We start from the raw sequence: 13,846 nt of genomic DNA, 5'->3' as shown, positions 1-13,846 counted from the left end.
CGTTGTGTTTACGGGTGGTGAAACGTTTTACATGCAACACACCTTGTTCCTTCATCTCAGAGGCAATATCAATTTCCAGCATATCAGCAAAAAGGCGGTTTCGGTCTCCTACTATGCCTTTGCTGGTGTTAAGCGTTCGGTGGGCAGAGACTGATACGGGAATGCCGAGAAAAGATTTAGTTGCCAGGAGGTTATTTGCCTGTTGTCTCTTATTACATTCAATAGGAAGTGAACCTGTACGCAAACGTCTAACATTTTTAACATCTCCTGCTATGCTTTGTACGCCTTTTGAAACATCAAAAGGGTTCAGCTTCAAAGGAGTCTTGTCAACAGTCTCAAGTACTATAAAACGTGGCCAATAGTCAATAGATGTGGATGGTCTTTGTTCATTAACATCAGGATCCGTGTCAAGAGGACGTTTTTTCTTGGTGATAAGGGTTTCGTAAGCCATAATTAATGTTTTAAGGTTCATCATCCGAGCTCCCCACCCACCACGGAGTATCACAAGGACAATGCTAAAGTGGTCTCCAACTTGCAGCACCAAAGATACTCGGATGATACACTCCAGCAGAAGAGTTATAAATAGCTAATCCACCAGATTGGCCCATGAGCCACCGCCTTCTGGCATAAGACTCTAGGCAAAGAGCAAAAGAGCATATTGCAAATCATTGACATTTGATATGAATAGATGTACCAAGTCCAAATGTAAAACATTTTCAAATTAAATTTGTGCAGTGACGTACAAGTCCATACACAGGGCTTGGCGTGACCAGCCGATTGATAGAATCGGTCCGATTCTACCACCCGTCTAGGTGAAGTAAGGGCCAAAGTGGTGTGTTGAGCAACAGGAACACGGTTCAGGCTCCTACTGCCCTCAACCACCAGACTACCGTCCTCCACCGACAAGGGTCTCAACCCACGGCAAACAGGTTGCTCAATTCGGTTGCTCCTTGCAACCAGCAATGGGGTGCTATGGACCTAGTTGACCAGGGTCCACACGGGGGTTTGAACGGCTCTTGGCGTTACCCAGCACCCACCACGAGGAGGTGGCCGTTCACGGGTGCCTGTGCGTGGTGGAAATATGGTCGTCTATAGTGTTTAGCTTTGCTTCGTCCAGAATTCTAATTTTGTCATGTTTCAGTGCTTTACAATGTAATCTGCGGGATGGAAACCTACAAACCAACCCTGCAAACCCAATTACCCCAGCTGATATTTTGAAGCCTAGCACAATGGGTGCGGCTATGATGGTGGCCAGAAATCCCACTCCTGCTGCTCCTAATCTCATGCTGGTTGTCATGAGGGTGGTATTGGCCCCATCCATGAAGCTGAATGCTTTATGTTACTATATTCCATGTAGTCAAATCAAGTAAAGAAATAACAAACAAGACTATACCACAAAAAAATTCAATTCAAGCAACCCTCTGGTTGGGTCCACCAAAGGTAAAATGTAAGCATCTACTGTATCAACTAAAGAGTATATAATATTTTGAAACGTTTGGCCAAACTAGACACAGATTGAATGTTCTTGATCCCAAAAGGGACCCGATGCCTCACATTTCAGAGACACTCTCAGATACCATTGCATGGAAGTTGAAAAGACCTTGATAACCTCCACCACTGAGAATAAACTTTCGTATTGCATGTATTGATTATGTTTCAGTGAGTGAGTTATTATTTAACGTCACACCGGCCATATTTCAGCCATATCGTGACGAGAAAAGACATGATTATAAAGAATATGTATATATTCTAAAACCCTTCGACAAAGTACGGCAAAATAACTAGAGTATCACAATTCGAATTTAAAACTAGTATATGAAGTTAACACTAACAGCCCAATTCGGACAATACGTAATATATAAAGCAGGCTATAGATCACCAGCAACTGAAGGTAGATCACCATACTAGGAACCAAGGGGACTTACGTTACTTTTGCTACCTGCATGGACCGTACCTGGATTTACACCATCCCCTCATCCGCTGGTGATTGTAGGAACATGTAGCCGAAATTTTAAAATGACAAAAATACTACGTTTAAAATACTGGTGAGTTTAAATTTCACTTTGAAAGTTTCGGGACTTACGTACCCTCTCAAGGGGACAATAAGTTTATACTACTTTAACCCCCATTGAGGATACAGCCACTAACAATCGCAGTTGACAATTCATAAAACCATGTTTAAAACAGCAGCATTTTATTTACAAAACATATTATTCAAAATTTATCTAACAATTTTATTTCCTTTAAAAATTCAATGATTAAATGATATTTAATATTAAAAAGATCCGTCATTGTTTTGACAGCATACGTTTATCATTAACTCCGACCTACCACATTTAACCTTGATAAAACTGCTTCTTAAATATTCTTAATGAAACATTCATGCCTTATCTATAATAAAAAGGTTAGTCTGTCTATCGTGATAGAGCATATCAATAGCTTGTTTTTTAAAATTATATAAACAGTGAATGATATTTCCAATTGTTCTGTTCATCCAAATAAAACCAAACTCATGAGAGAATAAAATGTTTCTTATATAGGATGTCCATGCATTCAGTAGTTAGAGTCCAGTGGTTCAAAATACAATTACAGTTGCTCAGTGACTGAAACTATTCTTCACGTGACATGAAATTATGATTTTACATGTGATTTACGGATGGACACAAACTGTTTTATAAAAATGACAAAAGATTTGATAATATCAGCATTATTGAATTACGTATAAGTAGTACAGACTACGACAGTTCTGAATCAGAGTCTGGACCACATCCGAGTCTGAACCCAGTCCTTGAGGAAGTAGAGGAGACACTGGATTTCAGTTGAAACAGTCATGTGACATAAAGCACCAGCTAGAGCAAGACCGCGATACGAGGGAAGCATTATACAAGAAGTACCATTGAGCCGTCAATACTATTGACGGGATTGATACTATCCTGGTAGCAACAAGTGTAGGGCGAGGCGCGGTTTGTGCCGGGTTACTGTCCACCCTCTTTGCCACGTTGAAATAGTGGCCAAGTCGATGGGATTGGTGGGTTTGAACCCCAAGTACATATCACATAAGCTACAATCTAAAGCGCTGAAAGAAGATTCTGTCTGAAGCAAAACTAAATACGGTAAGCGAGCGTATTTCTTCGACATTCACTGACAGTAAGAGCTCAGAGGGGGAGTTGCACCTGATTTTAGCTGAACACACCAAATACCGCAAATTGAAGCAAGAGATTTTAACTTGGTCCCGTAAAAGTACTACCATTAGAGAAGATGAGAAAAATACGTGGATAGAACAAGGGAGACAAGAAGCCTAAGAGATCATGAAGATACATGTTAAATTGTTTTGCTGAGGTAAACATAACTGACTGACATAACTTCTGACCAGAAAAATAATAAGAGTGTATGGCTGACTAAAGCTTCATTTCAAGAATGACCAGTGTGGAATTCACCAGTAGATTTCCCAGGATGGTGAACACGCCGTCGAATTTAAACACCAACTGCAGTGTCATGTTTTCATCCCTGAGTGAGTGAGTGAGTTAATATTTAACGTCACATCGGCAATATCTCAGCCACATCGCGACGAGAACATTTAACAAAGAAAAGGACTATATATATATTATAAAATCTGTCGGCGAAGGACAGTAAAACAACTAGGATATCACAATTTGAATTAAAACTAGCGTGGAAAGTTAAAACTAATATCACTATCGGACAATACAACATAAAATCAGGCCACAGATTGCCAACAACTGAAGGTAGATCACCATACTAGTGGCTCTGGGGACTTACGGTACCTTTGCTACCTGCATGGACCCTAGTTGGATTTACACCGTCCCCTCAACCGTTAGCAATTTAGTCCCATCTAGCCAAAAATTAAAAATACACATATGCTACGATTAAAAACAGTGGAAGTCTAAACGTGCATGAAATGTTTTGGGACTTACGTACCCTCTCAGGAGGACAATAATTTTACAGTACTTCAAACCCCCTTTGAGAGTACAGCCACTAACAATTCAAGTTACTAATCTAAACTACCATGAATTAAAATGCAGCTATCTACAGAACATAATAATCAAAATTCAATGATGAAATTCAATTTCTTTTACAAATCCAAGAATTAAATGAGAACTTATGCTGTTATAAAGGTCCTTAATTGTTTTTACATTGAAATATCTATCCCTTATGATGGAGAATTCAACACAGTCAAGCAGGATATGCTTGACCGTGGTTCTGTCATCACAAGGGATGAAAAACGGAGGATCCTCACCTTTCAATAGGTAAGAATGAGTATATCTAGTATGGCCAATACGACATCGTCTTAAAATAACCTCTTCAAATCTGGACTGACAACCCAAGTAGGTATAACCAATATAGGGTTTTAGTTCATGAAATTTATTGATGCCTACTTGGGTGTCCCACTTGTTTTGCATCCGATCACGGATATAAGATCTAATGTTAGCTTTAAAATCACTGTATGGAATAAGAAGTGGTGTCACAGATTTGTTGAGTGCTGCCTTAGCAGCAAGATCGGCCATTGTGTTACCAGAAATGCCTACGTGGCTTGGTAACACAGCATGTTGTTTAGTAATTAGTGCGTTTTAACAAATGATTCCAGTCGCACTAAGTGATCGACAGTACTTCTGTTTTTCCGGAAACCACAATGTATATCTGTGATAAGATTATTTGTTTCCAAGTACCAAAATATCTGACGATATTTGGATGGATCGGTATGATCACGTCCAGGTTTAGGTATTGGTACTACTGTGGCGTCACGCCATGAAGGAGGAAAGTTACCCGATGTCCAAATACCATCAAAAATATTTAGGAGAGTTTCCAGACAGGATTCTGGTGAATGTTTCAAGAGTTGATAATGTATGTTATCAGCTCCAGTAGCAGTGTCATGAGCTTGATCAAGAGCAGTATGGAGTTCATGAATAGAAAACGTTTCATTATAATCTTCCCCGTTATCAGAATTGAAATTAATAATTTTCTTTTCTTGTTCTTTTTGATATTGCTGAAATTTAGGTGTATAATTTGAAGAGGAAGAATGTTTAGCAAGAGTTTCGCCCAGTTTATTCGCAATATCTGATTTATCAGTAAGCAGTTGATCTCCATGCCTAAGATGATGGACACTAGATTTAGTACCTTTACCTTTGATTTTCTGGACCATGTTCCATACTTTGGACATAGGTGTCCGAGAATTTATTTTGGATACATAATTTTGCCAAGATTGGCGTTTGTTCTGTTTAAAAGTACGCCGTGCTTTAGCATCTAAAATTTTAAATTTATTTAAATTGTGCACCATAGGATGGCGACGGAAATAATGTTCTGCTTTTTTCCTTGCCTTCCTAGCTTGTTTGCACTCATCGTTGAACCATGGTTTTCTTATGTGTGGAACTACAGAGGACTTTGGTATACACTCATCAGCTTGGAATTCAGTTCATCAGAAAAGCATTTAATAGCATCGGGAACGTCAATAAAACGTTCAGGTTTAAGTTTTTTAGCACACAGTGTTTCATATAAAGCCCAGTTAGCCTTTTTAAAATTTCGTCTTGATGATGGAGGAACATCGGATGGAGTTACAGCTTTTAATACGGTAGGAAAATGGTCACTTCCACATAGGTCATCGTGGACTGACCATTCGAATTCAGTTAGTAGTTCTGAATTTGTGAGTGACAAGTCAAGAGCAGAATAGGTCCCTGTACCAGGATGTAAATACGTGCTGGAACCATCATTATAAATACACAAATCATTGTCAGAACAAAAGTCCTCCAACAATTTACCTTTAGTGTTTGTAGTTACACTACCCCAGAGTCGGTTGTGCCCATTTAAGTCTCCCATTATAATACAGGGCTTCGGGAGTTGGTCATATAAAGCTTGAAAATTAGTTTGGGCAAACGTCGAAGATGACGAAATATAGAGTAAAGTAATTCTCATTGCAACAGCCTGCATATTAGTATTAAGTGAAACGGGGCTTTGAATAACGTTTTGTCTGACTAGAATGGGTGATCCGCCAGTGGCCCTATCACCCGGAGGTGAAAACCAATGATACGCATTAAATTGACGAAGGTCAAATGCATCTGCTTGTTTTAAATATGTCTCTTGGAGACATAACGCTGAAGGTGTAAAATCTTGGACTAATAGCTGTAATTCATGTAAATTAGTCCTCAATCCTCTGCAGTTCCACTGTACAATATTATTGGAATAAACTATCTTTTGGGAGGATTTATTGGGGATCTACCCCGCACTCTTTTGGAGGGCGACAAGCTATGGGCCCTAGAACTGACGTTTTCAGAAACGTCCATGTCTTCAAGAGACCCGTATTTATTGAACAATTGAATTTTGTTCTGTGACCCTTTAGGAGTTCTGCCACTTTGTTGTTTTGAAGCATCAGCCTTAGGCTTCGGTTTACTTTGCACAGTTTGTTGACTATCAGCTGTCGATTGAGACTTTGAGTGTGACTGAGATGATGATTTGTGATCAGAAAACCTTGAGGTACTAGGAAGTGATTCCTCAGTCTGTGATGACATAGCAGGGTACAAAAGCTGTGGAGAATCGCAATTTATCCAAGTCAAGGTAGTCTGGCAGCCTGTGGTTGATGTTGTTTTAGAGCTAGACCCCGATAATGTTTTTGCTACTGTTGCATAACTTTCTGTAAGATCAGATCTCTTTACCAGTTTTTTGGCCTGAGAAAAAGAGATATTTTGAGTGAATTTTATTTTATTGATCTCCATTTGCTCTTTCCAAATAGGACACTGTTTAGAAAAGGACGAATGGTCGCCTGAGCAATTGGTGCATTTTGTATAATCGCTGTCACAATCTTCTGTTGTGTGTGTCTTCTCACCACAGTGAGCACACACAACAGACAATGTGCAAGTATTTACACCGTGTCCATATTTCTGGCATTTAAAACACCTGAGCTTGTATGTTGCAGTAGCCTGCCTACACTGATTTTGGAGCGTTTGGACATGAGAAAGTAAACAGATACGTATTTGTTTTGATGGTTTTGTTGTTTCTGTGAGTTGAAAAGCGCTTGACATATAGTACACCCTGATCCTTCACTTCAGATCCTATATCAAGTTCCGACATGTCATCAAACAATCGATCTCTATCTCTCACGATACCTTTACTTGTATTCAAGGCTTTGTGTGCAGAAACCGTGACGGGAATGCCCACGAAAGATTTAATATTCATCAGATTTGTTGCTTGCTGCTTTTTCCCGCACTCGACTAGCAGGGCACCCGAACGTAAGCGTCTTATGTTCGTCACATCCCCAGCAATGCCTTGAATACCTTTGGATACAGCAAAGGTGTCTTATCAGGAGTCTCAATCACAATGAAACGTGGCCAATACTCAATCGATGTAGACGGTCTATGGTCAGTATCAACAGGGTCAATATCAAGTGGACGTTTTGTTTTTTTTGTTGGAGTTTCATAAGCCATATTTAGTGTAATACGGTTCATCATCCGAGCGCCCCACCCACCACGGAGTATCACAAGGACAATGCTAAAGCAAGCAGACCTCCAGCTTACAACACCAAGGATACCCGGATGATATACTCCAGCAGAAGAATTAGAAATAATTAGTCTACCAGATTGGCCCATGAGCCACCGCCTTCTGGGCATAAGACTCTAGGCAAAAGTTCAGAACGTCAAAAATGCATTTTAAAATTTGAAAAGCTCAATGAACAAATAGGCCAAGACCGAAAGTAAAAATCCAAATAAAATTTGTGCAATGATATATATCCTCCATGCACAGGGCTTGGCATGACCAGCCGATTGGTTGAACCGGGCCCATTCGACCACCCGTCTAGGTGAAGTCAGGGCCGAAGTGGTGTGTTGGGCAATGGAACGCAGTTAACAGCCCCAGTGCCCTCAACCACCAGGATCCCGTCCTCCACCAACACGGGACGCAACCCACGGCAAACGGGTTGGTGGACCAAATATCCCCCCGGGTCCACTACGGGGGTGTCGGCGAGCTCTTGGCGTTACCCAGCACCCACCACGAGGAGGTGGCTCTTCATGGGTGCCTTCATTCCTGAGTTTACTAGAGACCATGTGGGCTGCCATTGTCGAGACTGGTCTCATGATTACACTCCACCTCTGAAAATCCTGCCTAGAAACTCTTCTAATTATTTTTGATAATATTTGGACATCGGGTAGCTTTCCTCCCTAATGGCCTGACGCCATAGTAGTACCAATACCTAAACCTGGACGTGATCATACCGGTCCGTCCAATTATCGACCTATTTCACTAACTAGCTGTGTTTGCAAGACCATGGAACGCATGATAAATAATTGACTTGTTTGGTACTTGGAAACTAATAACCACATAACAGATATACAATGTGGTTTTAGTAAAAACAGAAGTACTGTCGATCACTTAGTGCGTTTGGAATCCTGTGTGAAAAATGCGCTGATTAATCACCAACACCCCGATCTTGAGAAAGCATACGACACGACCTGGAAATATGATATTTTAAGAGCTTTACATGATTTCGGTTTGCACTTAGTGCGTTTGGAATCATTTGTGAAAAACGCGCTGATTAATAAACAACACGCTGTGTCTATCTTTTTTTTATCTCGAGAAGGCTTATGACACCACCTGGAAATATGGCATTCTTAGAGATTTACATGATTTCGGTTTAAGAAGTCGTTTGCCTCAATTCATAACCAACTTTTTAAATAACAGACAATTTCAAGTCTGCGTTGGTTCTACCCTGTCTGCTCATTACAATCAGGATCAGGGTGTTCCACAAGGCAGTATTTTGTTTGTCACACTTTTAAGTACATAGATAAATACTTTATCAAACGTTTTAAACGATTCAATTGATGGATCGTTATTTGTGGATGATTTTAATATTTCTTGTCGTGGTAAAAACAACCATTCAACGGCAACTGCAGTTGTGTTTAAACAAGACTAATAAACGGTGTCTTGAAAATGGCTTTAAATTCTCTAAATCAAAAACTGCATACATTTTTGTCGTAAATACAAACCACATGAAGACCCTGAACTGTCTCTAGATGGCACTCCCATTAAAGTTGTGAAGAAAGCCAAGTTCTTGGGTCTAATCTTTGATTCACACTTAACGTTTTTACCACATATTAAATCACTTAAAACTAAATGCCTGAAAGCATTTGACTTATTGAAAGTTGTTTCAAATTCTAAATGGGGAGGTGATCAAGCTACCCTTCTCGATCTATATCGATCACTCGTGCGTTCTAAACTTGATTATGGCTCCATCGTATATGGTGGAGCCTGCAAAAGCAACTTAAAACCAACCCACGTAGGCTTTTCAGGGAACACACTGGCTGATCTTGCTGCCAAAGCAGCACTCAACAAATCTGTGACACCACTTCTTATGCCATTGATTACAAAGCTAGCATTAGAACTTACATCCGTGACCTGATGCAGAAGAAGTGGGACATCCATGTAGGTATAAATAAATTACATGAAATAAAACTGTATTTTGGTTACACCTACTTGGGCTGTCAGTCCAGATTTGAATAGGTTATTTTACGACGATGTCGTATTGGCCTCACAAGATGTACCCACAATTACCTGTTAAAAGGTGAGGATGCCCGCTTTTGTATCCATAGTTTGCTTGACTGTTGAATTCTCCACCTCAAGGGATAAATATTTCAATGTCAAAACTATCAAGGGTCTTTTTCGCAGCGTTAGTACTCATTTAATCATTGGTTTTCAGATCGATTTCATGGTTGAATTTTGAGCGATATGTTTCTGCAAATAAATGTGTTTTAATGATTGGTGGTTTAGATTAGTAACTAGATTTATAGTGGCTGTACCCTCAAAGGGGGTTGAAGTATTGTAAAATTATTGTCCTCTTGAGAGGGTACGTAAGTCCCAAAACATTCCAAGTACAGTTAGAATTGTTGGTGGCTGTACCCTCAAAGGGGGTTGAAGTATTGTAAAATTATTGTCCTCCTGAGAGGATACGTAAGTCCAAAAACATTCATAAGCTGTTCCACTGTTTTTAAACGTAGTATATGTGTATTTTTAATTTTTGGCTAGATGGGACTAAATTGCTAAATTGTGTCTTTTTATTGTCTGGCTAGATTTCACAAATTGCTGACGGTTGAGGGGATGATGTAAATCCAACTAGGGTCCATGCAGGTAGCAAAGGTACTGTAAGTCCCCATGGTCCCTAGTATGGTGATCTGACTTCAATTGTTGGCAATCTATAGCCTGTTTTTACATTGTATTGTCCGAATAGTGATATTAGTTTTAACTTACCACGCTAGTTTTAATTCTAACTGTGATAGTCTAGTTGCTTTTACTGTCCTTCGTTGACTGGTTTTATAATGTATATATGATCGTTTCCATTGCTGAATGTCCTCGTCACGATGTGGCTGCAATAATGCCGATGTGACGTTAAATATGAACTCACTCATGAAACGACGACATATGTTTTTTTAATGTTTTCTATCAAACACGGAATCTGAAACCAAATTTTCTTGGACACTGACAACGAACGAGGCCTAGCTAACATATAAATGTTAAAACGTAATTATATTTAAGAAGAAACATATCTGACATGCACACGTACCCACGTACCCACACACCCACACACCCACACACCCACACACACACACACACACACACCCACACACACACACACACACACACACACACACACACACACACACACACACACACACACACACACACACACACACACACACACACACACACACACACACACACACACACGTACATACCTGGTATACTTAAAGCTTTTGTCAAGAAAACTTTCAAGTCAACTTATTGCAAAGAACATTAGTGAATGTAAACCTGGAATTTATGAAACTGTTCCAATCTAAATCCTGTAAATTCGTTTTATGTCCTGGTTTTCTAATGTGCAACAACTAACTGTATGTATGGATTCGGCTCTTAGAATAAGTACGGGAAGTTGGGAACGAATACTTTTTGAAAAAGAATAGGCCTAATGTGCTGCCTACACGTTATCGAAAACGAGCATATTTTTGACTAGGATGATTCACCTATGTTACGACTACGATATCTTCCGCAGTTCTACTGTTCTCGAACTACTACGTTGATACTCACTCGTCTACTAATACCTGTCAATCCTATATCTGCCAATTATGCAAACTTGAATAAATATTCACCATGTATGAGGAAAATGGTTTTGAATGTCTACGTACTGTAATAGAACTGATTTCTTCTCCCCATGTTATTCAGTTATATTCTGTGTTATATATCTAATACGTGGGCCATTGGTTTTTATGTCAAAATTAACCATACATGTTTTGAAAGGAGGAGTATTTACTTTTCGTTAGAAAAGATTTGATTTCAGGTTTCAGTGTTTGAAGGATATTAAAGGCCTTTAAAGTTTGATTTTTGGATGTACTGTGTCACTTTCTTTGGATTTATAACCCCTCTGAATGGGTACCTGATACGAATGGGAAAGCCACATTAAGTCGGTACATATCGTGGCAGCAAGAGTTGCATGATCCCTAGGGAGTTGAGACTGATCAAGTGATCCAGGGAAAGACAAAGTGTCTGAGTATTTGAACTGGACATTGACGCTGTGTATATATTATAATAATACTAATAATAGTAGTGAAGTAGTCATGTCGTTTTATACATGTACCCCTCCAAGTGTTAAAGTTAGAATTATAGAAAGCCTCATAATCAAAGATATGGATTGGCTCATTATCTGGGAGGAAAACGTATGACTGATCATGTTGCTTCTTACGTTGTTTTCTCAGCACTGAAAGTCTTGAAAAGAGAAATTCCAGGTTATGTTTCTCTGTGTGCCTTGGCACCCACTAGGACTTGCAAAGTGTCTGCTGACAACGGTCTCCAGACAGCGATTCCAGTTATAATTCATCCCTTCATGGATTATTGTATTGTTCGTACTCTACCAGCTAGAAGAATGAACGACTTATTTTAGTCTAACCAAGCAAAAAATTATCAATGTGAGTGTCTTATCCGGGTCTAAGTGTATGCGTGTTTGTGTCTGTGTCTGAGTGTCTGCTTCTGTGTATTGAGTCTGCATGTGCCTCTGTTTCTCATACAGTCTCTTCATACTTCTCTTGCAGGTGAAAGCATTTCAAGAGGGAAAGATGCAAAACAGAGCGGTACCTACCACGGCTATGTTGCTAGCCGTGCTCTTGATATATATTATTCAAACACTGAATCAATAACAGTCCCAGGCAACGACCTCTGGTGGGAGGTGGACCTGAGGGGCTTCTTCACCATCAGCAACATCACCCTCACAGCAAGAAGTCACTATTGTCAGTGTTCACATAGATTTGACGATTCACATCTTATTTATTTGAAGACGTTCAATGTAGTTTGTTAAATTGGCTCAACGCTATACCATTCAAAGTAACCATATTATTTTCCTAACTACAAGAAAGTAGGCCTTTACCATGTAAAAAGCATGCATGTTATGTGTGATACCAAACATGGACTGTTTACAGATACCTACATGGAACAAGCATCCGTGGAGGTGACGGACAAGGATATCAGCCTCTGCTCTGATGTCCAGGTGGTGTGGTGTGGAGCAGTAGCCACCAGTGTTGCTCCTGGTGAGAAGTTCACTTTCACATGCAATGCCACCTTCCCTGTCCGCTTTGTCCGGGTCACAAGACGATCGACAAGTTCCACATACCTCATGATCGGACATGTTGACGTGCAAGGGGAAGGGGCAATGAAGCCATATCGTGAGTAAACCAGGGAGTACTACGTCATATTCTCTGAAGTAGGAGTCAGTAAGTTAATATATTTTCGTTTTGTACAGAGGTAACTGAGCTCTGCGGAACCAACTCTGGTCCTGTGAGATCACCGAAGTGGCAAACTGCTGGTCCTACGAGACCAATGAATGGATCTGGTCGTCAGTGGCGGTGACGTTGTTGTCTGTCATTAACCCCGACGTTGGTCATATAAGTGACTGATAAAACGGACTGCCTTTCAAGCTTGATTATTTAGAGGTTATGAGGTTTGCGTTACGTAAACACTTATCAGTAAACTATTTCGAAATGTTCCCTCGAACTTTGGAAGTTCCTAGGGTTGTTTGGATCCAAGTTATCTTCGTTAGACAGGTTGAGTTTTTGCCCATAAAGATGTATCGGTTGGTCTGCGATCTTGACTTCGAGTCAAGTCACTTTTACCCATAAAGATGGACTTGGCAGTCTGACTCTGAGACATTGCAGATGGTGTGTAACGTGACTCGATGACGTTGACCAGTATAGCGTCAATATAACGTTGAAGGAATCCCGTTCACACTAAAATTACTTTTCTACAGGTTCATACTACAAGCCGTCCTGGAACAAGAAGGTGTCTATGCCGTTCCTGACCACGTTGGCAATAACAGCCGGGGACTGTGGCATCGTTTGTCACAAACATCATTCATGCATCGACTTCAGCTACAGTGCAACAGCGTCGACTGATGACAACTGTCTGCTCACTGACAAAGTCTTCACTTCACACCAAGACAATTCTTGGACAACCTACACCATTTACTGTATGTAAAAACTGAATTTAAACATTGACTGGCCTCCTCTTGTTTTACTACCGTGTTTTCCAGTGGTTACCAATGAAAATATACTCAGAAGGTACCTGGAAACAATCTTTATTTTAAGATTTATTTATATGTCATGAACAGATGTTTGTTTCAACTGTGTTACAGTTGTATGATGTTCTTGGTAAAAACATCGTGTCTGTAGCAGACAAGCCAGTGATTGTCACTATGACAGGGTATGTGTCTATGAAATTGTGATGATACCAGGTGTTCTCGAAAAGGTGAGCGTGTCCTGCCCCACCGGTGGCATCCACCATAAACAAGGGCTTAGTCCAGTCATTTATTCTCCCG

The 13,846-nt window shown here is 40.1% G+C and overlaps 1 protein-coding gene across 1 annotated transcript; it reads left to right on the top strand.

Annotated features, from left to right (window-relative positions):
* Positions 1-10,191: 10,191 nt before the first annotated feature.
* LOC137282332 (uncharacterized) lies at positions 10,192-13,506 on the top strand (the record flags this gene model as incomplete). Its single annotated transcript, XM_067814078.1, has 4 exons — positions 10,192-10,207; positions 12,072-12,272; positions 12,456-12,698; positions 13,280-13,506. Coding segments are annotated over 4 exons (687 nt in total), but the record flags the coding sequence as incomplete, so codon positions are not given.
* Positions 13,507-13,846: the final 340 nt, after the last annotated feature.

The sequence above is a fragment of the Haliotis asinina genome, chromosome 4 (genome assembly GCF_037392515.1).
Source record: "Haliotis asinina isolate JCU_RB_2024 chromosome 4, JCU_Hal_asi_v2, whole genome shotgun sequence".
Lineage (NCBI taxonomy): Eukaryota > Metazoa > Mollusca > Gastropoda > Lepetellida > Haliotidae > Haliotis > Haliotis asinina.
The sequence above is the reverse complement of the archived record's forward strand: the minus strand, read 5'-3'. Positions and strand labels throughout refer to the sequence as shown.